General features: G+C 34.1%; 2 protein-coding genes across 6 annotated transcripts in view; one reads left to right on the plus strand and one right to left on the minus strand.

The window, feature by feature from the left end:
• LOC121426179 (vacuolar protein sorting-associated protein 41 homolog) overlaps positions 1-23,671 on the minus strand; it is a 34,188-nt gene extending 10,517 nt beyond the window's left edge. For both annotated transcript variants that reach the window (XR_005971566.1, XM_041622378.1), the window contains exons 1-14: positions 23,601-23,671; positions 16,872-17,120; positions 14,769-14,852; positions 14,007-14,081; positions 13,509-13,574; positions 12,600-12,668; positions 11,262-11,381; positions 8,026-8,175; positions 7,570-7,636; positions 6,769-6,866; positions 3,676-3,808; positions 2,729-2,844; positions 974-1,092; positions 135-309 (exon numbers count right to left, since the gene is read on the minus strand). Coding sequence is in view for 1 of the 2 variants with exons in the window: in XM_041622378.1 (XP_041478312.1) it covers positions 135-309; positions 974-1,092; positions 2,729-2,844; positions 3,676-3,808; positions 6,769-6,866; positions 7,570-7,636; positions 8,026-8,175; positions 11,262-11,381; positions 12,600-12,668; positions 13,509-13,574; positions 14,007-14,081; positions 14,769-14,852; positions 16,872-17,120; positions 23,601-23,636 (1,557 nt within the window). In the remaining variant the exon portion in view is untranslated. The remainder of the gene's footprint in view (positions 1-134; positions 310-973; positions 1,093-2,728; positions 2,845-3,675; positions 3,809-6,768; positions 6,867-7,569; positions 7,637-8,025; positions 8,176-11,261; positions 11,382-12,599; positions 12,669-13,508; positions 13,575-14,006; positions 14,082-14,768; positions 14,853-16,871; positions 17,121-23,600) is intronic.
• Positions 23,672-23,876: 205 nt separating this feature from the next.
• LOC121426181 (POU domain, class 6, transcription factor 2-like) overlaps positions 23,877-25,878 on the plus strand; it is a 57,634-nt gene continuing 55,632 nt past the window's right edge. Inside the window, exons 1-2 of one of the 4 annotated variants that reach the window (XM_041622380.1) lie at positions 23,877-23,961; positions 24,121-24,306. The gene's annotated coding sequence lies outside the window, so the exon portion shown is untranslated. Of the gene's footprint in view, positions 24,307-25,878 lie in introns of all 4 variants that reach the window. The other 3 variants (XM_041622381.1, XM_041622379.1, XM_041622382.1) reach the window with 3 other exon arrangements.

A 25,878-nucleotide genomic window follows, 5' to 3' on the forward strand; every position in this document is an offset into this window, starting at 1 on the left:
CCACCCAAAAGTTAGAAATTGGCATGATTGCTGTCAACCGATATATGGCGGACCGGATTGACTGATGGTTAGATTATATGTACTTGTAAATCATTTGTTATGAATTCAACCCATTGCAATAGGAGTAGACTTACCTGAAGATCAGTTTGTAGGTATTCATTTAGTATCATCTCGTAGATTGCTTTAGAGAGTCTCATGTCTCCCTTGGGAATGTACTGACTGATTACTTTGAGTTTATGAAGCTTGGCAAACTTGTAGACTTCCTCCTCCCAAAGGTCTTTGCTCTTACCAAGAATCAAAGGACAGAGGCTGCAAAGAAATGGATAAGGATCCTGTTCAAATGGAACTAAACTAATGAATTTGCAGTGTTCTGCATTCTTAACTCTTTGTCCACCGTGCACGGAATCCCCTATTGCCGGATTAATTCTGTGGACCCCAGAAATGGGTGCTTTGGATTTGCATACGTAGTTTACATGGCTGTAACTTTTTTATGCTTTTTCCTACAGAAAAATGTTATTAGTAAAAATGTAGAGTATGAAATAGGCTTTCTATTGATGTATATTCCATAAATATTTACTCATGTTTAGAAGATATATCTCTGATCAATGAGAACCTTCAAGTTTCAATCGGCAAACTATTAGAGTACATGTTATTCATTCCCAGATTTTTACAAAATATGAGAACAGGCTACTTACAACCCCTTTGTCAAAGAATAATAGTACAGGCCCAATACTCTAAGCCTACGCTATTTGTTTTCAATAGCAAGGCAGGAAGTGCAGCTTAGCTTTTGTGATTGAAAGCATTGTTTAAATCTATATAATCGGATTGTCATGAGATTTGTGCTGATCTGCGTACTTGGCGAAGCAGCAAGTGTGCCAATCGGCGAACTTGGCTGGCTAAGAGTTAAATACCTTGAATTAAACTGTGATCAAATGTTAGAATTCTACTGACAATTGTTTGATTTTTTACTAACCTAGCAGCTTTATCAAACTCTCCTGTGCTGATAAGATGATTTAGATAGGTGTGGCCGACGTCTAGAGGTCGAATCTTAACCAGATCCTTGTGATGGATACGAGCTTCAGATAATGCCTCCTGAATAGCGGGAAAAAATAAAAGATTTTATTCATGACAAGCTCCTCCTCTAAAAGATTATTTACCTCTATTATGATAGACTATTGAAAAAAAAATGACAAAAACAAGAATTTCTATATATCATGTTATTCTCTTTAAAGGACAAGTCCACTCCAACAAAAACTTGATTTGAATAAAAAGAGACAAATTCAACAAGCACAACACTGAAAATTTCATCAAAATCGGATGTAAATTAAGAAAGTTATGGCATTTTAAAGTTTCGCTTATTTTCAACAAACTAGTTATATGAACGAGCCAGTTACATCCAAATGAGAGAGTTGATGACATCACTCACTCACTATTTCTTTCGTATTTTATTATATGAAATATGAAATATTTTTATTTTCTCGTCATTGTCATGTAAAATGAAGTTTCATTCCTCCCTAAACACGTGGAATTCCATTATTTTAACATTTTGTGCTTCAGGCAAGGAGGTCCTAATTGTCAAATTTGTAAAAATTGAAATATTGTATAATTCAAACAATAAAAAACAAAAGAAATAGTGAGTGAGTGACATCATCGACTCTCTCATTTGGATGTAACTGGCTCGTTCATATAACTATTTTGTTGAAAATAACCGAAACTTTGAAATGTCATAACTTTCTTATTTTACATCCGATTTTGATGAAATTTTCAGCATTGTGCTTGTCTGATTTTTCTCTATTGATTCAAATCAACATTTTTTGAGGTGGACTTGACCTTTAATAGAAAAAGCCTAATTGCCCTTGACATTGCACTGTGACTCTTTCAAGTTTACCAACCATGAAATTTCATAATGAGCGGACTTTGTACCAGCACCACTACCACTACTACCGCCACCACCACCACTACTAACTTCTTAACTACTGCTGCTGCTACTACTACTCCTACTCTTACTACTACCACTACTACTACTACTACTACTACTACTACTACTACTACTACTACTACTACTACTACCACCACCACTACTACTACTACTACTACTACTACTACTACTACTACTACTACCACTACTACCACTACTACTATTACTGCTGCTGGTGCTACTACACTGTATAGAGAATGATAAGAATAATATTTACAAACAAACTGTAACTAATAACATTCACTGTTATCTTTGTCATTGTTATAATTATTACAACAACCAAAACAATAATTGCTTTACATCCAATTATCAACTCCCCTTTTGACAGCTTTCAGGCCGGTAACAATAATGATAACAGTAATAATAATGATGATGATAATTTATTTATTTTTATTTATTTATTTTTTTATTTCCAGGCAAAAGACATCAAGAATAAGTACAAGAAGGAGAAATTACCACTGACTAGTGCCTGAGGATGACTAAAAGAAAAACTAGTTTCTGTTATGAAGCTCTCCTCACTAATCGGGGTTTACAAAATTAAATATACAAAAATAAAATCGGTATAAAATGAGAATATACATGTATGTTTAGAAACATTACTTATTAAAACAAAAACCTAACAATAAGGAGTGTTTGTTTTCATGTGTAATTATAATATCCAGTCAATATGGAATGTTCCTGTATTTGAACATTAATTAAAAGATATAATAATGACAAAACAGAAATAAAAAAAGAAGATAATTACAATACCTCGTATTTCTCTTGGTCTATGAGCCAGGTGATGTGATCATCCATGTCTCGTTGCCTAGCAACCACTACATCCTTTGGACTGACGATGTAAAATACCCCTTCATCTGATTCATATTCTGAAAGATTTCAAGAATTAAATTGAGTTTTGTCCAAACAAAAAAAGAAAAATAATGTAGTCGAGCAATTATTTAATGAAACTGATATTCTTACCAAGTGTAAAAATTATGTCCTTTAATGCAATCAACTTTAATACTAATAACTATGAAGAGACAATAATCTCATCCCATATTTAGTACAACTTGACATAAACTTCTTTTTTCATACAATTTGAAATTGATTAAATATAATTTTTATCAGAAAATTATTCAGAAGGCAAAATTACTACTTCCCACAAGCACAGTCTACACATAAATAAAACAAACAATTAATAAGATCAGTAAGTATCTATATAAGGCAATTTAACCATGCATTAACCCAATAGCGACTGAGCTCACATACATGTTGGCTGGAGACTATGGAAAACATGTGTTATAGCACAATCACTCCATCTCAAACGGGTTAAAAATGCACATTCTGATCTTCATGATTTTCCTTCAATATCGTGGCTCTTTGCATTATGCTCTGAAATCTGAAGTATTCCCTGTAAAAACAAAACTCTCTTTGCAATATCATGCTGTATTGCTAAAACCTAATAGATAATCAACAAAAATGATTATACTGGATAACTCATAATGACAAACATGTACCAGAAATTGTTTGCTCAAATTTCTGATATCATGATATTATATTGGATGGCTTCATATCATGGAGTACCAGAAATATTCCATACGTTAGGGCCATATTTCCATATTTGTCTGCGATTCATGGAAATTGCCCAAACTCTTGGAATATTTCTACTATCCAATGCTGAGCCATCCAAAATCATATATTTATTTTTCACTTCTAACCAAGATGGTAGTCATTTGGTCTGTATGACTGGAAGCCTCTCATTGATAATGCATCACTAGTCACCAGCTGATAATCATCAGGAAGAGGTGTTATGATCTTCAACTGAGGTCGTCGAGCACCACTCTCTTCACCCTGCCATGAAAAATATTTAAAAATAAATAAAAATTCGATGATTTTTATTTTTTGGATGACAGGACCATGGTCATGTTGCATAAAACTTATACTAATACAGTAACTTTGCCATCCAATGGTAGCTCCTATATTAACAATGGTCACTGAATAGCCCATGTAAATCAAGAAAAACAGGGAATAATTTTCCTGGTATTGCATATCAATTTGCTCCACTGTTTTGAAAGACTGCTATGCACAAGGCTTTTGTATAGCGCATTTTTACATCGGACTGTACATTACTTAGTTGAGAGCTTTTCTTTTATGACCAAAAATGCTACTCAAATTTGTAAAGAGAAATTATTCCCTGGAAAATCAAGAATTTCAACATCAAATGGCAAGGTTATCATAATAGTAAATATCATGCAAGATTGCTTACTCAATCACTATATTATCATACATGCAACAACAAAATCGAAACACAACTAGAAACTGATGCAAAGATAAATAACTGTCCTACTTTACTCACATCTTCACCTAGTTTCAATTTTCTAAATAGGTAAATAGTTGGAAAATCTGAAATTGTAAAAGTGCCTTTTTTCAGTAAAGATAATTATTCATATTTACAATATTTTTTTTTACAAACTTAGTGACTCTATCACATGTAGGGGAAGGCGGGGTAAGTTGTGACACTTTTTGCATTTTGCATGTTAGAATTGATATGAATAGTACTATTGTAGAAATTGCCTTTAAATTTGATTCTTGGGAAACGTTTTTCACCTACATATAACTTTCTACCCCCACACTGAAAGTCATCGTGACCTTTGAAAAAACCGATGTCAAATGGCTCAACTTGCCCCATATATGGGGTAAGTTGTGCCACCGTCTGGGGGTAAGTTGAGCCACAAAAACTATGTACAAAATGAATGGGGGAGAACCAGCATGTCAATTTTTTGTTTAAAGTCTTTTCACTTGCTAATTCTCTATAATACTAACATCCTTTAAAAGGAAAAGAGCAGTCATGTAAATTTGCTCCTTTCAGCCTGCATTTCAATCGATTTTTATGGTTTGTTTGTTTTTTAAGATACATTACCATAAGAATTACCATGGCTCAACTTGCCCCAAGCTGTTTGGCTCAACTTACCCCAGTCCAAACTTAGTGCGATAATTTTGTATCCACACATTTATTATGCATCTATCATATAAAAGACTATGACAAGAATGAAGATCCATACCTGGACTAACAATGTTGTTATCATGTCTTTACTATATTTAAAGACGTGTGTGTGAATAAAGTACTTATCTATTTCACACTCTTTTTTACTTTTTGGCTGAAATTCATACTTTTCCCTCTAAAAAACTACTTTTTGTTTCAAAGTGGAAAACAATGTGGTGGGGTTAGGGGTTATGCTATGGGTCATCAATACATGACACCACCACAATGTCTGACTCATTCATTATTGGCCTGGAGCTGGTGGCTCAACTTGCCCCTATGCTCAACTTACCCCGCCTTCCCCTACTGTTGTTACCATGCTAGACATTATACAAATATTGTGAATTTGACTGAAATACAAACATTATTCATATTATAATGAATGCAATTAATTACTTTTTCATTAATTTTTTTCCCTCTCTCAATCTTTTCTCTTTTCTCTCTCCTTCATTTACCTTACTTCTCCCTGATCTACTAAGTCTATTGTACCCTGTCTTATGAAGCATTGGGTCTTACCTACTCACACTTTGCGTATTTCTTCCCATTTCTTCATCCTGTTAACTCATACAAACCATCTGGTTCCCAACTTCCTACCCAACGGTTCATCACCTTCTCATATCCTCTCTACCTCTTCCCTCTTTTATTTCTTTTTTTCTTTCCTGCTCTCTTTCTTTACGCTTACTCTTTCAACTCTTAATTTTAAGTTGTACTTAGTCTTAAAGGACAAGTCCACCCAAACAAAAACTTGATTTGAATAAAAAGAGAAAAATTCAACATGCATAACACTGAAAATTTCATCAAAATCGGATGCAAAATAAGAAAGTTATGACATTTTAAAGTTTTGCTTCATTTCACAAAAAAGTTATATGAACGAGCCAGTTACATCAAAATGAGAGAGTCGATGATGTCACTCACTCACTATTTCTTTTGTTTTTTATTGTTCGAAATATGAAATATTTTGATTTTCTCGTCATTGTCATGTGAAATGAAGTTTCATTCCTCCCTGAACACGTGGAATTCCATTATTTTAACATTTCGTGCTTCAGGCAAGGAGGTCCTAATCATCAAATTCGTAAAAATTGAAATATTGTATAATTCAAACAATAAAAAACAAAAGAAATAGTGAGTGACATCATCGACTCTCTCATTTGGATGTAACTGGCTCGTTCACATAACTATTTTTTCAAAAATAAGCAAAACTTTGAAATGTCATAACTGTCTTATTTTACATCCGATTTTGATGAAATTTTTAGCATTGTGCTTGTCCGATTTTTCTCTATTGATTCAAACCAACATTTTTCTGAGGTGGACTTGACCTTTAAGTTCTTAATCTTAATATATTGTTGAATGGTATTCATTTTAACAATCCAAATGTAAATATGTAACCAATTTCATGTATTCAGTCTTCAGGCTGCCAAATGTTGAGTGTTTTAAAAAATACCATTTTACTAGTACTACATTATTTTGAATCTGTATTTTCTTTTTTTTTATATTTCCTTTCTTATTTATGAACCTATTGTAAACCCAAACATTTCAGCCATTGGACGGATCATGTGTATTGTTGTTTTTTTAAATAAATAAATAAAGCATGAATATAAACAAAACCGTGAAAGTCTAAGAATAAGCTAGGACTAAATTTAAAAACAAAGAGGCTGAAAATCTTGAAATTTTGGGCTTCCCATAATTTTGCAGGATTAGACAAAGACCTAAGATTTTCGGAATAACTACACTTAAAAACAAGGGCCACAGGAATGGCAAATGAGATACTTACATCATTTTTTGGCCCACTGGTCACAAAAGCAAGAACCACCAGATCTTCACTAAGCGGAGCCACTCCACAAACAGTAAAGTCAGTAGAAAACATTGATGCTATACAACAAAATAAAAAATCTGTATCATTACCACTATCACCATCACATACAGTAATATCATTATAACTAATATTTTATTATGATCATTATGGCTTATTATTATTTCATCTTTTTCATTATTGTCAATGGATTGAGTTGAGACCCTGATCCTTGAATCTAGCATCAAGAGAATAACATTTTCCAAGAGCTAAGCCTATCCACTGGAGAAGCAATATAGTTGCTACTTATCCCATGATTGGTGGATTATCAATACCTACATGTATCCTGTGAATTTATCCTTGTTATCAACAAATACCATGAGTCACTTCATTAATAGGGATTATGAAACATTTTGGTGGCAGCAGTGGGATGAATTTGGTGAGTCTGTGAGTTTGTGAAAATAATCAAAACTGTAAAATCTTATGAAAATCTCATTTGACATCAACATTTGACAAAATGTCAGTGTCATGCTTCCTTTCCCCCACTAATTATATGATCAAACTTGTTGCCGAGGTGGACTTGACTCCAACATTTCTTCACATCTATACAAACTTACTACCATTATTTTAATCATCATTGATATTATCATAATACGGCAAATGCCGTACATATATCATCAGGACAAGATGATATAAAAACAAATGTGAAAAAATAGTTTGGTAATGTACACATTGTACACAAGACACTTTACACTTGATGCTTGATGATGGAATTACACTTACTTATCTCAACATATTTGCTTGGTAAATCTTTGTTCTCTGGTGTTATCCTCTCCTTAACAGAGCAAATCTAAAATGAAAACCCCAAAATGTTTTTAATCAGATCAAAATGCATTCAACTCTATTTTAGCTACATATAAAAGAATCATACAAATTTTATATTTATTTATAATTTTGACTCTTTTAAACATACATGTTTATAATTATGTAAAAAAGAAAACACAGATCTGACTCTCTTATAAACAATTATAATGCCAATTCTTCCATTCAGGATAGCAAAGAAGCGGGGGGGGGGGGGGGATAGGGAAATAGGAGATAAGAGAAGAGGAAAAGGTTGTGTGAAAGAGAGAAAGAAAAAGTTGGACACAAATAGAGAGGCCTGGAGAAAGGGAGAGAGAGAAAGAGAGAGAGGAAGAGGAGAGAGGGGGGGTTATGGCCCAAGAAGAAAGAGATTCAAACCTTGATTGTATTAGCCCATCCAATGAGGAGAGTATTATCATCCTTCCAACAAAGATTACATCGATATATCTCTGGTCTCATAGCCTCCGGGTGATCCCTCTTGATGAAGGTGATCCGTCGTTTGGATTGCATGTCATATACCTTAACCCCCTGCAATACATCAAAGAATATTAAGTTAAATTATATGAATTAATGAAATCTATGCAAATCTATAAACCTGTGACTTATGTTTTTTTTTTTTATATATTTCTGGATAGTATGGCAGCACACCCTATAAATCCACTATTTTCAACATATGAAGCATAACAGGATACCTTTTCAAAAGAAAGAGTTGCACATTTCCGCAGGAATCCTGCAAAACTTTTCATTACAAATCATCAAAGTCAGCCTACACAAAACGATGGGGAAAACTGCAATGAAAATGTGCATAGCATCCTCATAGCAGGATTCCTGCTTAAAGACGTGGCAGTCTTTTTAAAAAAATAGCCTAATCAAAAGCTGTCTTAAATTGAATTCAAATGACTTGTGATAATTCTTGACAAATAAAATGAATATGGGCAATTCCATACAATAATCAACCTATTTGTATGTCCGACCCCTATTTTTCTGAAGTCTTACTTCACTTCATATCCTGACCAATTCATAGTCATTTGAAAGCACTACAGACTGTCAAAAGGACAAGAAATCAGAGACGGAAAATTTCATGAAGGTCTGTCAAAGTTCGCCACTGCGCGCGTTTAATCGCATTTCAATACTAGTGTCCTACACTAGTATTGGAATGCGATGCGTCCAAGCGTACAATTATTCGGTGTCGCTGCATCAGGGTGAGCGTTTATCGCGCCATGTAGGCAGAATGCTAAAAAGCCGTGTACAGGAAAATCCGTACATGTGTGTGCACGGCAAGTGAGACCGGGCGTAGTGAAGAGAGGTAAAAAGGCTATGGAGATTTCTGGTCAGAATCTAATGTTTTCCCATATATTAGCCGTCAGAACCAAGTCACTTCAAGGACCACGCCAATGCTGTTCTGCAGAGTTTTTTATACTATTATTTCGACGAGATAAACGTAAGTTGCTTTGGCCTATCATTTAATCTATATTATGTACATGCAATTGCTGTTAAAAGGTTGGATGCATTTATCCTGAATTGTAATTTAAGTGCTCATTTGAGGTGTATTACTGAATGTTAAAGTGCGACGTACATAGGACAAATATTGATTACTTCTGTCATAATAACCCAAAATATGGAATATTTAGTTTCCTATGTATCAGTGGATTGGGTATGAAGTATGTATACCACATTGATTGTGATTCTTGGTTGTAAAAAATTTTTTTGAGAGAGAAATCAATTCAAGAAGTAATTTTTTTCCTTAACTGAAAGATAAAAATAATAAAGAATATTTATGTAAAAGAAGAATTAACAGAAACAGTAATTCCCTTTTCCACAGTCTCATTCCTTGGTAAGCCTGTGATACTAGGCCGCCATTTGTGGAACCAGTGCCGTCTGCATGATAAATGACTGGAGGAAATCTTCCTCGGCACTGCGAGTGAGTTAATTTGACCACCCCTTGAAGACGTCGTAGCCCACGATTTGCTTGACAAGATCGACGTCATGCCGACAGCTCAAAGATAATTATATTGAATCATCTACAGACTGCTAACCTGTATGTATTTATCGCGAATGTGACTCTTTAATTTTTTTTTTTATAGAGGATTGGATCATCCTTCAAAAATTGTATTTTATATTTTCCTTGCTATACAAAGAAATTGCAACAAACTCCACAGGTCATATGTTTGAATCATTGTAATCGTTGTGAATGGAAAACCTTGTTTAAAGGTGAACCTTAAATTTTGTATGGAACCATTCTGAATTATCGAGATTTGTTCGTTTGTTATGATCAAATTCACCAGGCATAATCTATTATTTCTCCAGAGAGTAATAAAGATGGTAAATGATTTTACCTGGTTCATAATCATTCAACAAATCTACAGACTTATTTAATATGTGTTTGCATTTTCCGGGACTAGTGGTGACAAGGTCCCATATAGGGGTCAGACGCACATATTCTATGGAATTGTCAATATCTTTTTAAACACTTTAGCATACTACCAAGCATCATGCAGAGAATATTTTGCACTTTTAGATCTTTGAGAGGGCTGAACAGACTAAACATATTGTCTAATGCAGTGCCGTATATCAACTGAAGTAATGTTTTTAAGAAAGGATAATTAATAAATCAATGCAGGTGTCTTGTTAATTCATAGAAAGAACATGGATATAACTGGATTTACATATCCTTTTTAAAAAGTTTTTATCACCAGAACAGGTGCAGAATTCAGTCACAGCTTTAGTAGAGGGAAATGGCTTTAAAAAAAGGGAACAGAAATAAATCAAATTCAAACCCAACAACAAGTAATTGCATTGCTGCATGATGGTAATGAAATGATAAGATGAAAATCCATATCTTATTGTTAGAAATAGACATGAAAAGAAATATTCCAAAAATTTGCTTTGTCCAATTGATCGTGGTCCCAGTAGCCGCTGTGCAGCGCTAAATCCATGATGCTCTATCCCTTTAATCATTGAACGCCAAACAGGGTAGCAGCGACTCCCATCTTTTAACGTCTTTTGGTCTGACGTGGCCAGGGTTTGAACCCCTTACCTCCCGGTTGTGAGACGGACGCTCTACCAACTGAGCCAACACACCAGTGGATCAATTGGAATATTTTCATACACGGGGATGTAAGTGGAGAGCCAAATAAAAATTGTGACATTATAGATGTGAGGGAGCAATGCGTCCAGGTCGGTCTGAGTGGAGTGAGGATAGGGGGGAAGGTGTCCACCCCACCCCCAAAATGTGGATTTTTTCAAATCTTCAAGAGTCAAATTGTTGAATCTGCTGCATAATTTATAGAGGCATGCTTACTACATGTAAGTCATTGCCTTACATGGTCTAGTGGTTATGACTCTTGTCTTTCAATCAGAGGGGCGTGGATTCGATTCCAAGCCCTGCCATGTTTTCCTTCAGTAAGAAATTTACCCAGGGTGCAGCACTCAACCCAGGTGAGGTGAATGGGTACCTGGGCGGAATTTATTCCTTAAAATGCAGTGCGCGTAACAGCTGCTCTGCTAAAGCCAGGGTAATTATACTGCATTACTACACAGGGCTTGGATACTTCTGATAAAGTAAGCGTTAGGCGCTATATAAGCAAGTATAATCATTATTACTAATGACTTACCAGATCATTTGCCCATGCCACTAATGACCCTCTCCACTTGATGCTTCTGATTGGTCCTTCACCGTGATGTAGAATGGTGGACTTGCTACGACCCAAGAACCCTTTCTCATGGAGAACAAGCTAAAGATGTGAAAAAAAAGCGAATATAAAATAGCAACTATCAGGTGGGTATTTCATAAATCTGTTCATAAGTAACGAGTGACTTTACAAACTAGTGATGATCTTTTTTTTTGTCAGAATTATGTGCACCAAATTTTCATATGTGTTGATTTAGATCCTAAGAAAGGATCACCAACTGTTTGTTCATAAAGTCTCTTGTAACTTATGAACATCTTTAAGAAACACCCACCAGGTGACTTGAACAATACAAAATCCACTCTGGAAAGGGCTTTAGGCTCATAGCCAGTTATGAACACAGAGGTTTACAACATTTTCAAAGAACTCAGCAGAAACACAAGTTTTGATGTCTTCCAGAAGACCATTCCATAAAGTGGGGTATGCATTAGCAAAGGATTTTTTCCCCAATTTGTTTTTTTTACTTTTTGAATTATGAGGGAATCAGATACTGACAAGCATGGAAAGATTTTGGTATACGAGTAATTATAATAGTCAGTTTTTATATAGCACATAACACATTATAAATATGTATCTATGCATTTCAGAAAATAAAGAAATAAAGAAAAGAAAAGAAAGGATGTGCTGGTGAGTTCACTTTGTTGTACACTGTATGTAATAATTGAATAAAGATTATACATGACATTAAGTCAACCGTCTTTAATGCATTTCTACATTCAATCAAGGACTTTTGAGGGCCATGTTCGACACATTATATATCATTTTAAAGCTAAGGATGGGCTTTTTCAAACTCAATGAAAATCTAAAATTTCATTTGAGATGATGTATTGTTGGTTTTGGGGTGACTGTTCACATATCTTAGGGATGTCTCGGGGCATATGGTTCCATGACATTTATTCCTGTGACAAATGATACTCATGATAATAAACGAAGGGCAATTCAATAAAATAATCAACCTTTTTGTATTGCCGACCCCAACTTCTCTCTAGTTTTACCTCACTTCATAAACAGACTGATGTCATGGTCACTTGAGAGCATTACAGACTGTCAAAAGAACAAAAAATCAGAGACAGAAAATTTCATGAAGGTCCCACATATAGGCGATCGGACGTACATATTTTATGGAATTGACCCACATTATCCTAACCTAAATCCTCGTCCTGACAGGATTCTGGTCAAAAAAAAGCCTATCATAACCTGAATCCACACCTTATGTCGCATTATCATCTTTGGTGCATCATTTTTAGATTATTTTAAACATACCCGATCACTTCCTGTAATAAACTGCTTTCCACTTCCGGGACGGGAAAACTTGGGATCGAGAGCCACGGCCTGCAGCATGAGATAGAACATATAAAGTATCATTATTACCAAGTTCAGGGGATGTACATGGTTTTCCTTAGACTTTAGATAAGGCATCATGTCAGATGTGGAAGGGTCATGGACTCATGGTGTAGCAGTTCAGCTCTCGCCGAGCAATCAGAGGGTCGTGACTCCCACCACGGCCTAGCGTGCTTTGACAACGCTTCAATCCACAATTTTGCCATAAGCCACCTAGGTGTGAAATGGGCACCCTGTAGGAAGCGAAGTCTGTGTAGTATGCCTAGAAATTGAGCCTTGGAACTCTTGTTGGAATGCTCCCCAGGGAGTAGGGAAAGAGTGTGATGGCATGCCAGGACATAATGACAATGTAAAGCGGTTAGAAACAAAGTATAATAAGCACTATAGAAATGTAACTATTATTCTATCATATGATATCAAGGTAATATGATATCTACACAAGCATGGTTGGAAATAATTCAAATTTTTAGGAGCTACTTTTTTTCTTCACATTTGGGTGATTGCTGAATTTGGGGGGCTATTTCTTAATTCTGCAGTATGCAAATACCAGTATTCTGCTACATGTATATTCATTTTGTAAAATACTTGAATATTGTTCATGGGGAGGGGGGCAACTCTTGAGAAGATGGTTGCCCTAAACAGACCTGCCAACCTCTGGGAATGAAAAACTGTATTCTGTAATTAAAAAAAAACAGTATTTTTCCCCAAAAAAATGCTTGGCGCACTCACTCATCATGGTGCTCAAGCTGCATGCAAGCTAAAATGCGCACTGCTCTTGCAGATGAAAAAAAAAACATATAAGAATTGATATGAAAAGGATTTGAAGGTCACCTTGACTGGTCTGTCAAAGGACTGGACTTGATTGTGCTCTCCTTCATACAATCCAATGATAGCAACCTATACAGGGAGAAAGGAAAAAAGTAATAAAACAAAAGTTACATTTATATAGTGCATCACATTAACATTTCTATGTGCTTTACTGTAACAAAATGTAAGTACAATGTGTCACTTAAAATCTAAATTCAACAGGTATGCATTGTAAATTATCACATCACCTAAAACATATCAGGTACTAATACTACGATAATTCAATTTCAAATTAATCTATTAAGTAAATATGAATGGCGGTAATGTACATCTATCATTGAATAAACAATATATAAAATCTATGCATCAAAACCTAATCATAATAATAAAGATAAGGAGCCTAGAAAATTGCCTCACTTTGATAGTAAATCATATTATTAACTGAAGGAGGAAGGAAAGAGAAATGTCTTCAATCTGCTCTTGTAAGCTCCACAGATTTAATGAAATAAATCAATAACTCACCCTTCCATCATCGGAGCAGCTAGCCAAGTAATCTCCGTTCATGTCCATACTAACCTGATTTACCGTTGTTGTGTGCTACAAGGATAACAACATTGATTCCATCTAACATAATGAATGAAATTATACCTGAAAAATTTTCAAAATTACTGTACACAATCTAGTAAATTATATTACAGGCAACATGTGGGCCTGTGTACGCTACGTGTAGATTTTAGACCATAGTTCAATGGGATAGGATCCAAAGTAGAATTGGCATGTATTTCTTTATCTTTTTGTCCAAGTTCGTCATTTCACCTTCCATGAACGAGGTTGCCATTACATAATACAATTTCGATGCAGCAGGCGTAAGTGATCTCCATGACTTCATAGAGCCTTGATCAGTGATCTTGCTTCTGATTTCATTGATTGTGATTTGTACACCACTTCTTTTTCTATACTTATATCATCAAAGATCAAGAATTTTATGAAGTTCTATAGTTTTGTACTTTTATTCTATACTTTCATTCAACATTTATTTCTCTTTTGAATTTTTATTGATAATAACTAAACAAATTACAAAAAATATACAAAAAACAATATACATCATTTAACAAGCATATGGAATGTATTATGTTCTAATTTCCAACATCCATCTATTGGAATGGCCTTTTTAATCGGTAAACGTGGCTTAGGAAGCTATAAATTACAATTTTATTATATCAATCGGCACCAGGAATTTTGAAGACTGAAATAAAAAATTATGAAGTCCATCTTTAGTCTCACCTTAGTGAATTCTTTCCCACTGATGTTATTACCTTGATGATCCAAAACATGTAACACTCCCCAATGGGTACCAATAGCAAGAAACTGTGGAATATAAAGACAAACAAAATATGTAACAATCTATGGCCCCGTATTCTGAAGTCACGTTTAACTTAGACCACGGACCAACTCTGTGCTAAAATTATGTGGAGCCAAAAATTAAAGTTTCCTATTTTATTTCATTTTGCTTTCCTTACAAGCAAAAATACTTCAGTTACCATTCCCAGGCAAATTTGGCTGTCAAATGAGATAATGAATGGAAAGTGTACTTGAAGGGATATGTGCTCCAATTGGCTCTCCATAGTTAAAACACAACTTTAAAGAAGATTTTAATTTAAAGTTGAGTTCAGAATACGGACCTATATGTACTAATAGCAAGAAACATAACAAGGATTTGTTCATCTTTCATCTCATCTCAAAAAAAAACAAAAAAACACATGGTGAATGTTCATACGTGTATGAGTCATGGGTTTGATGTCCAGAATCTATCCTCCCAAACTCACTTATTGAAACAATAGATTAATTCAAATATGCTCTACATGTAAATTTGAAAAAGGAAACTCACTAAAATATCTCTTTTTTTCTTTTTTGTTCTTGTTCATATTTAGTACAAAGGAGCACACTAGTGACTACATATGTTATATGTCATATACATCTTATCAATATTCATCAATGTTATCATCATCAATATACCCCATTCTCATCTATTTTCTTGCATGGTTTTCCTGTTCTGGAAACCAGTTTTATAGCTTTGTGAACATTCTCATCACCATCTTGTGATCAAAACCACTTGATCTAATTCATCAATGGCAATCTTGTTGCTATAAAAAAATGAATGTAAAATGAACATTACAATCTTGACACAGTTGAAGATTTATTACCTAATTCAAGCAGATACATGTACCTTTATTATACTTAACCTTTCTTGAGGTTCATACTTATTTTGAAACACGAAGTTTCATGTCCATCAATGACACAAAGTAATAAAATGGTGCATGGTCTTTATAAAATGTCCAAGAAAATATACCGTAAGTAACAGTGTATTAACCACACCCGTGTATTAACTGCACCCCCAACTTTGGACTAAAAAAAAAAAAAAAAAAAAAAAAAAAATCTTATATTTACATGCATATTTGTGGTACGAAGAAACAAAATCTAAGTTTTTAAGATTTCAAAGTATCCAAAGAGATTACCGGTATGCGGAAATCTGCTGTTCTTGATCAATTCATCTACAAATGTTAGAAACTGAAAGAAAGAACGGTCCCAACAATATTGGCAACTTACACACACAGTCACAGTGTACACGCACACACACAGCACTGCCATTACATTGCAAACTACGATACAGTACCAGTCATGCCAGTACATCAAATTATGATCTGTGTCTTTCCCAGCGTAGGAGGAAGAAACATTCACATTTCTTGCATCACAACCTCACAATCACTTTCAGAAATTTGATGTCTTAGCATGAGTTTTGGATACGGGATTACAGGAAGGTTCAAGAAACAAAGAAATTGACATTTTTTCCAGTTGTTTTTTACGGCTTCGTGCCGTCTCTCTCGTGCGTGGTTTACATGGTATCTTATGAAAAGCAAACAGGAAGGAAAAAAAAAGCTGGCGCGAAACGGGACTTTGAATAGCGCCAGCTTAAGTCGCACTATAACCACATTACAACGCAATCTCTAAGCTCACTCAACTCTCGCTCATCGGTGACAAAATATTACTGAGTATGCTTGGCGTCTCTTTTAAATTAGCCAGGGAACTTCACTACTTTGAATCAAGAATAAAGTCAAAATTAGTGTCATGAAGGTGGGTGCGTTTGTGTTGTGAACTGGCACTCGATGTGTTGTGAACTGGCAGACATCGTACATGTACGGGAGGGGTTACAGCGGGCTGGCTCAGACCCGTCACCGTGTATAAACCGCACCCCCGACTTTTGCTTCTATCCCGCCGAGAAAAAGGTGCGGTTAATACACCGTTACTTACGGTAACTACAAAAGAGGTATGATATACATTCAACAATTTAATGTATTCTAAAGACTAAATGCAACATAATGTACTGACCTTGATGTGAACAGCGAGATAGCTGGCTGCATCTGTGTTGAGGATATCCTCCAAAGTATTGCTTATTCTCTCATACTTCAGCTTAGGCTCATCTACTTCCTCATCATTATCATCATCGTCCTCATCATCATCCTCATCATCGTCCTCTTCATCATCTTCATCATCATCATCTTCTGCATCATCATTTTCCTCTTCTTCTATCCTTTTCGTGCCTTCTTCTCCTGGTATGGACAGAGAGCCAAGGTGCTCCTGCAAATGGAAGATAAAAACCGATTGGTCAATAAAGTTCAGCAAAAAACTTCCAGTTTTACAGCACACTGACAAAATGATGTTAACAACATGCCAATATGAACTATAATTGTGGATTTGAGCTTATGAATAGACCAGATCAACAAAGTCCATACTTATTTTGAAAGGTTGAGTGGTTGTTAATTGAGCCTTGAGGTGACTTCTTTCAGGATAAGGCAGTCAATTGTTATGAGAACTTAAACTTTTTGCCGAATTGATTACTTTATTGTGGCAGCTTATGAGGATTTCTGTCTGTAAGGATTGAGACATCCCGTATAGCCTAACTTTTCCAGTTACTATGACCCACTTGTTCACTGCAACCATCCTGCCTGTGGGGAATCTACAGGTTGGACTATGGCATGCCAATGCTGTACATAGCACACACTTTGAAAAATCATTAAAATATCACTTTTGTCACCAAAATTACTAATTTCCATACAGTTTACAATTTATTTCTCATTAGTAACTTGGGAATAATTTTTGTATTTACTAGAGCACTCAAAAACTTGAATTTTGGGCATATTTTTGTGTACTCCCTCTATTGGTGGAAAATAATATGGCAAGAAAATTTTCATTTTTTATCTCTATTTTTAATTAAGAAAAAATAATTCAAAAGAATAAAATTTACTTAAGGGCCAAGTTGTATGACAAATAGGTGTAATGGAAACTGTCAGTGTAAAAAAATCAAGCATTTGTCCCAAAGAAAAAGAGAAAATAAGCCAAACATTGCCATCCTTATTTTGCCACACATGGAGATATAACTGAGAACAAGGTTATATCATAACCTTGTTCATTGAATGAGTGCTATGACCTATAACTACTCATATCATAACAATATGTAAACCAGCGGTAAACTATGAATCAACATCTTTTGTTTTTTGATGAGTGTAATAAAAAGCGTCAATGTTTCTCTATGTGCAATACTCAATATTTTAATGATGATAATGTGAATAATAAAACTAAAAGGATAGTTAAATATGATATTCATAGTGATAAAATAATAATCAAATCTTAGATAAATTAGGATAATGAATCAAATAATGGTTATGAAATGATTGTATTACAATGATGATTGATTTTGCAATGATGTATCATCATGTATGTATGTATTATTTACTTCAGGCATGTGATTATTTTTTTTTCACATATTTTGGATTGTGTTTCTGGGTCATTCCACGGGGTTGGGGCAACAGCACTTTTTTGTGTTCCTTATGAATTGTTAGCTTTATCCTGAAAATGTGTTTGGTGTTTTGATGTTGCAATGTGGTTTTGTTGGAAGGCAGTTATGTAAGCAATTACTTGATGCAGAAATAAAAATGTTGAACTGCAAGTATTATTGATGGTGAGACTTTAAATGATGATGTCCAGACTCTTTTTTGGGGTACCAAGTGTGACATCCAAAATGGTCATTTTCAGTTGAAGATATCTAATCAAAAGATAAACTTAGTCAAATTCAAATGGCCATAATTGATAAAGCAACATTTGTTTAATAACAAAACAGTAATGGGATAGCAAATGAAAAGAGACTTCATATCATAAATCATTCCTACAATTAGGCATACCACCGTTACATGCGATGTCCACGTTTGTTTTTTTCTGTAACGGCGGTAATGTGGTAAATATCTAAAAATCAGAAATCATTCTTTCCAAAGTTATGTGTCAGAAATAAAGGCCAGGCAGTAAGCAACTTTTCATCAAAAGATTAGCTTTGAAAACCTACGGTAATGTCATGTAAATTAATCGAGGGTCGCCGATGTTTTGGGCGATGTCCGGGTCAAATTTGTAACGGTGGATCACATTTCATCGCGTATGTAAGAAGGAGACACCGGAGAAGAGACCGTCGTTGTATCAGACGGACGGGATGTTAGCCGCGATCCACATGCACATGAACAGCCACGATATCGGGCGTTTTGAAGCATCGCAGTTGGGAATCTTCCTGCAATGTCCGTGAAACGGTGGATTGGATCTCCACGATGTTTTCCCTTTCAAAGCGACGTAAGTACGGAGATTTATCCCGATACTCGTATTTTGAAATTAGTTAAACCTTATCTTTAAAATGTGGAACTATATTACCATGCAGAAAGTGTTTTTAAGTTTGAAAAATCTCGCTAATTTTCCATTATCTTTCACTTCGGTCCCACATGTAGCTTCTTGTGTAAGTAAAATATGTAAATTAAGACATCGCCGTGTTTGTTTCCAGATTTGCTGAATGGTTCCAAAGAAAATGTTTTTATTACTGTGATTCCGTGCAAACATGTTTTGAATGGTAGCTGACATGATTCAATCGTAATTTAGTTGATTTTTTACACCGAAATATGTAGATTCAATAGGCCAGTGGATACTCAGAAACAGCTCTTTCACTGATGATCATGACGATCACGATGACATCTCAATATGGTACAAAATTTCTCCTTGTTTAAATTGGCTCCTACTGATTCTAGGAAATATGGGTATCAAAGACCTGAGGATCAAATTTGAATTTGCAAAAAAATGAGAATTTAGAACCAGTGGCAGCGCCACGGGGGAGGCAGACCCCCCCCAAAAAAAAAAAAAAAAAAAATGATTTTTTTTTTCTGCTCGTCAGCTGATCCCAGCCCGAAAGGAGGGGGGGGGGGCAAAATAATTTTTCTGTTACTACCCCCCTACACATAGTAGATGTGCTTTGTGTATGATGAAGCATGGGAATAATTCAATTACTAGTAATTCGTAGCTGTAGGCCTAACCTTCCCAAAACTTTTCATCTTGTTGAATTGGTATACTTTCAGCACTTATTCTTTTTCCCTCATTTCTTTCTCCGTTTTTTCAATTGTATTTTTTTTATTTCTATATATTCAATTGTTAGGGACTTTTTCAATCGTATTTTAATTTCTATTTATTCAATTGTTAGGAGAGGGGGTGGGTATTTGTTTTATCAGAAAGCAAAAGCCTGTGTGATTGTTTTTAATGTGATTTTTTTTTATTGCAATATAACGACATTTTAAAAACATGTACAAGTGAACAAAAGAAAATGTGACACAATCAAGTTTGTTTCACAAGAGTTTATTTGCTGTATCAAAAGGTAAATTGCAGATTTGAATTCCATTAATTCATTTAATTCCAATAAAACATGAATATATTATGTAATTGCTTGAACAATTAAACTTCAGAGATGAAAATTAAATAGGATGGCCATACAGAACTAAATGGAATTGTCAAGAACCACCCTTGATTATAATGCAGAATAAAATTAGATTAAATTCATCCATTGAGAAACGAAATTGTAGTAAAGATAATTTATGAAAAGGAACAGGTAATGGGCAAGTAATTGTATTGTCAAAACAAAGTAGAACACAAAAACAAATACAAAAATCCTTGTATAAAACATAACTTTATATTTAATTTATGAACTATGAAATTATGAATTCTATTTGCTATGAAAAATACAAAGTGAGGGTTCTTGTGTATTTTGCAAGAACAGATCAGATTCCTTGTCATTGCCCTAGTAATCCACCCCCCCCCCTTACTTTAATGAGAAAATGTCAAGACATGTACATGAGTAAATGATTTCATATAATATAAAATATCGTGGAAACAATCCAGCAAGTTTCGTTGATTAAAATGTAATAATTTGAATTGTGTAAAAAAAATAGTCAAACTTCCAAATACTATTTTTCTCAAATAACTACAGGTAGCCTCTGTTGAAGGTTAAAATGTATATCTTCAGTACATGAAGTGTCAATCTGGTGACCTGTACTCCTGGCCTGATGGCGAGGCACAATTCTACCTCTCTCCATTTTGTGACATTGACAGAATCCTCTTCCAAACTGACACAGTTGTCATTGGGTCACCGATCTTCTTGAAGTTCATAAACTTGTAACCTGAATGCAGAGAGAAATATTGCATGTTATTTCTAATAGTCAGGTTTAGTGTACAGTGTAATACATTTTTTACATTTGCCAGTAAGAAGTTTACCATATAGTTTTTAACTAAAGGAAAAGATTGTACTTTGCAGTTTTATACTTGAACATTTATTAGAATAGCTTAGTAGAAATAGTACATTTTACTTTCTCATTCACAATTCTATGTTAAAACAACAGGTGTAATTTTTTTTATTCAATTTGTCCACTAAGTACTTTACAATTGTCCTTTTGGCATGCTGGAACTTAATGTTTTATCCAATGCATCTATTCCAGTGATGACATGATTATATTTTAATTAAAGTCACTTAGAACTACATTTACCATGTAACTGAGGTAAAACAAATTAGAGTAAACAAATTGAACAAGTTATATGTGTAAGGTATTAATGCAGTGTCCATGAATTGCATGCCAACTTTGTCTTGTTTTGTCTTGAAAAACCATAGCTTAGAAGAACTAAACTAGTACCTTTTCCCTACATCTTTTTCACCCGAGTATTGTATCAAAGGTATCAAAATTATAATCGTGTACATGTATGAATAAAAAAAAATTTACCTGTTCATTGATATGCATTTCAGAAGCTTGCCTGTAGATGTTGTATTTCTACACTTGAGTAAGATGAGTTAACTCGCATTTAGTGTGTTGATAAGTAGAATGTTAAGTCATACTATTCAATATGACCATTACAAGGACATGATGTCCATGTAACGGTGGTATGTACATTTGAAAGTGATATCTTGAAGGAGATATTTTAAAGTAATAAAGATTTGGAGATCATAAGCTAGCACTCTTGTTTTTTCCCTTTAGACAGAAACATATGTTTCCAGAGATAGACAGAAGTGGAACCTTGAGGATTACCGTAGTATTATTTTAAATATAATTTATCAATAATTTTGTACATTTTTTCTTGTTTAAACTCTAATTTAAATTGCTTTTATTTGCAAAGAATTTGACATGAAAAATGTTTTTTTTTTAGTATAATCAATTGATCTTGTGCAAATATTCTAAGGCATAAAGTGGAATTTGGTGTGTATTGGCCATTAATGGACCTTAACTTAACAATGCTTCAAAGTATACCTCTGTTACTGAGACATGATGTCCATGTAACGGTGGTATGTACATTTGAAAGTAATATCTTGAAGGAGATATTTTAAAGTAAAAAGATTTGGAGATCATAAGATAGCACTGTTTCGTTTTTTCCCCTTTAGACAGAAACATAAATGTTTCCACAGATAGACGGAAGTGGAAACTTGAGGATTACCGTAGTATGATTTTAAATATAATTTGTTAATAATTTTGTACATTTTTCCTTTTTTAAACTCTAATTTAATTTGCTTTTATTTGCAAAGAATTTGACATGAAAAATGTTTTTCTTTAGTATAATCAATTGATCTTGTGCAAATATTCTAAGGCACAAAGTGGAATTTGGTGTGTAATGGCCATTAATGGACCTTAACTTAACAATGCTTCAAAGTATACCTCTGTTACTGAGACATGATGTCCATGTAACGGTGGTAACACCAAAAATAGAAGGTTAGGCCAGAAAGAGTAATTGAGTTTTTCCAAAGAGAATATTCCATTCTGTTGAGGCATGACTTCTCTCAACTATTTAGTTCTACATGCCATCAAAAATTCAATTTTCTAGACTGGTGAGAAAAAAGAATGACACAGAACATGGCACTGGTATACACACAGAGCATCAAGTTCCATTTATTGATGCTAAATCTATCAAAATATATATGCCATGTTGGAAAGTGTGGAATAAAGTGACTAACAATGTAGTTAGCAACATATTTATCAAGAGTAATGGAGATCAACCCCTTTATTTTGACAGTGGGAGAGCATAGTCTTAGCAAGGATGGCAAATGATGTCCATGTAACGGTGGTATTTTGTCAAATCTTGTTTCTCAGTTTACTCCAATATGCAGGGTGGTATCAAATGCCTGTAAGTGGATTTAGTTGAAGGATTGTCCCATGAAACATATAAGAAATAAAACATTTCATTTATTACATTTCTATTTTTTGACCCTGATGTCACAATTTTTGCCCCAACCCCATGGAATGACCCATCTAATTCCCGTTTAGGACCTATATTAAAAATAAAAGCAAATATACATAAAAATCACATTATAATCATGATTAAAATATAATTTTTATGTATATTTGTGTATTTGCTTTTAATATATGTATGTCTGAAAATCTGTAACTCGGCCTTTGGGCTGCGAATGATTTTTTTTGTTCAAATAAACCATTTCTATTCTATTCTACAATCGAGTGTCGGATCTAAATTTCAGACTTTCAATTCATTTCATTTGCTGCTGCCTTGAGACGAGGACGTACCGTACGTACCGGTGCACAAAAATAAGCATACGGGACCACACATTCAGTAACAAGAAGCAACAACAAACCACCAACACTTCAAGACGCATATTTTACACAATTTTATCCTACACAACTGGGCAATTTTTCATTTAGGTTTTGTTTACTTGTAATTTAATTGTAAATTTTCGACCAGGAACCACAATAAACATGACAATAACATTACCTGTGTCTCCATCTTCGTCACACCTCCTCCATCCATCACGAGCTAATGAATATTCATAAATTATTAATTACTCTTCCGCGAAATTTCTAGTTTTTGGGGAAGGCTTTCAAATAAATCAAATCTACAAGATGCATTAAAAATAGCATACATTTATTGGTGACCAATTAGTTTTAGTTTTTATAAGTAAGCTTGTGATGTTTTTCACGTTTTCTTGTACGAACTTTTTGATACGTGGATGACTATTTTCATCCTGCGAGTTCCGGCTCGATATATTTACATACAGAATGAAGCTTTGGGATTACGATTGCTGTAATACAACACCGTCCAACCATTTTATCACCTTCAAAAGGCTTGAAATTCGGTAAGATAAATACCTTTTATATTTTCCCCGTCTTTATTCCGTGCACTATCATAAGAAATTATAGTATTCCAAATCAGAAATATGAAATGTTTGATTTATTAGCATAATTTATCTTCTGATGCACGTGTATTTATTGTGATTTTATTTTATGAAAATCAGGTTTGTGTGACTGTACGTGTGAGAGCAGCATAATATCAATCGAGGGGTCCCGAGTAATTTTTACCAGCCAGGGTCCAGCATTATACTGATCTGAGGTCATGCAATATGAGACTTTATATATTTGAAATGATCATGTAATAAGATTATACTGTTATCTGTGGTGTTAATCTGTTGAGCCAGCAAGTGGTGAGTCAATTAATTATATATCAGAAAAATTATTTGATTGTATATGTAATTTTGTAATTAATATATGTTCTCTCTCTGTAGTAGTATTATCATAATTTATATTCCTGGAGCTAATAATATTTTTTACTTTATGTTAGTAAGGGATGTTGATGGTATTTTGATATAAATCATCATACCATTATCTGATCAGATTACAATCAGTCATTTATTACCCAGTAAGGTGACAGTAAAGTTGATTTGCCAGCTGCTGCTGTCGAGCAGTAGACACAGTCGTTTGTGCTGCTACTGTGTGTGCTTTGTGTCTTGGCCTTGCGTCAACACATACATGGGTGGCTTTACTTGTCTGCAGCCTCACCGACCCGGCTAAGCTGCAGTGAGCTTGCCGGGATGCTCTGTTGTGAATTGTATGGTGTGTGAGTGATGAGGAATCCTTTGTTCACTCCTGAAAGACTTATCTGGACTGCCCAAGATTTCAGTGTAAATGATGCATTTTATGGAATGGAGTTCAAAGCATCTATCCAATATCAAAACCTTGACTTAATGTGCACCATTTATTACTAGAATAGGGGCTAAATATAATATTTTCATCAGGTTAGGCCGAACTATTATTTGCTTAATAATAGTACAGTATAGTGTACACTGAAACTGAAGAGAAATGACAATTATTTTGGGGTTTTTTTTCTTCAGTTTGGTTATTATTGTCAAAAACTTTATCAGTGGTCAACAGTCCTGGAGGTGGAATTTAGAATTAAAGCCATATTGTTGTTACCACTGACTTGATGCAAAATGTAATCATTCTTAGTTGTTTAGACATATTTTCACACTTATTAGTCATTGTATGTAAAATTGTTTTCATAAATGTTTACTGTTATGCATTTGAAAGGCTTCAAATAAATGTTTATTGCGGTATAAATGCATAATGAATGATGATGGAAATGCCAAATGGTGATCATTGAAATGAATAATGGAAGACCAAATTGCAATTATGAAAGATAATATGATAGGCCAGTGATGATGATGAGAATAGTAGTAATAGTAGAAGAAGAAGTAGTAGTAGTAGTAGTAGTAGTAGTAGTAGTAGTAGTAGTAGTAGTAGTAGTAGTAGTAGTAGTAGTAATAGTAGTAATAGAAGTAGTAGTGATGATGATGATGATAATTATGATAATGACAATAATGATAATAATAGAAATAATAATAATTATTATTATGATAATAATAGAAATAATAATTATGATGATGACAATGATGATGGTACTGTTATGATGACTGAAAAGAATGAAAATAATGAAAATAATGATATGATATGATATATGATAATCATGATAGTTGGTGAAATATTGAGGACTATAATTGTATGAAAAAATAATTCATTCAAATAAAGTTTTACATTTCTATTTACTCCTGCATTAACATTTTTAAGATGATTGAAATATTGTAATCGACCCACATGAATATTTTTTTTTTCATTTTAGCTATATTTGAACTCATAATTTTCATTTAGTAGCAATCCCCAATATGATGATTATGAGCTATACAACATGCAATTATGTTGATTAATTTGATGCAACAAAA

This window comes from Lytechinus variegatus, chromosome 13 (genome assembly GCF_018143015.1).
Source record: "Lytechinus variegatus isolate NC3 chromosome 13, Lvar_3.0, whole genome shotgun sequence".
In the NCBI taxonomy this organism is placed as follows: domain Eukaryota; kingdom Metazoa; phylum Echinodermata; class Echinoidea; order Temnopleuroida; family Toxopneustidae; genus Lytechinus; species Lytechinus variegatus.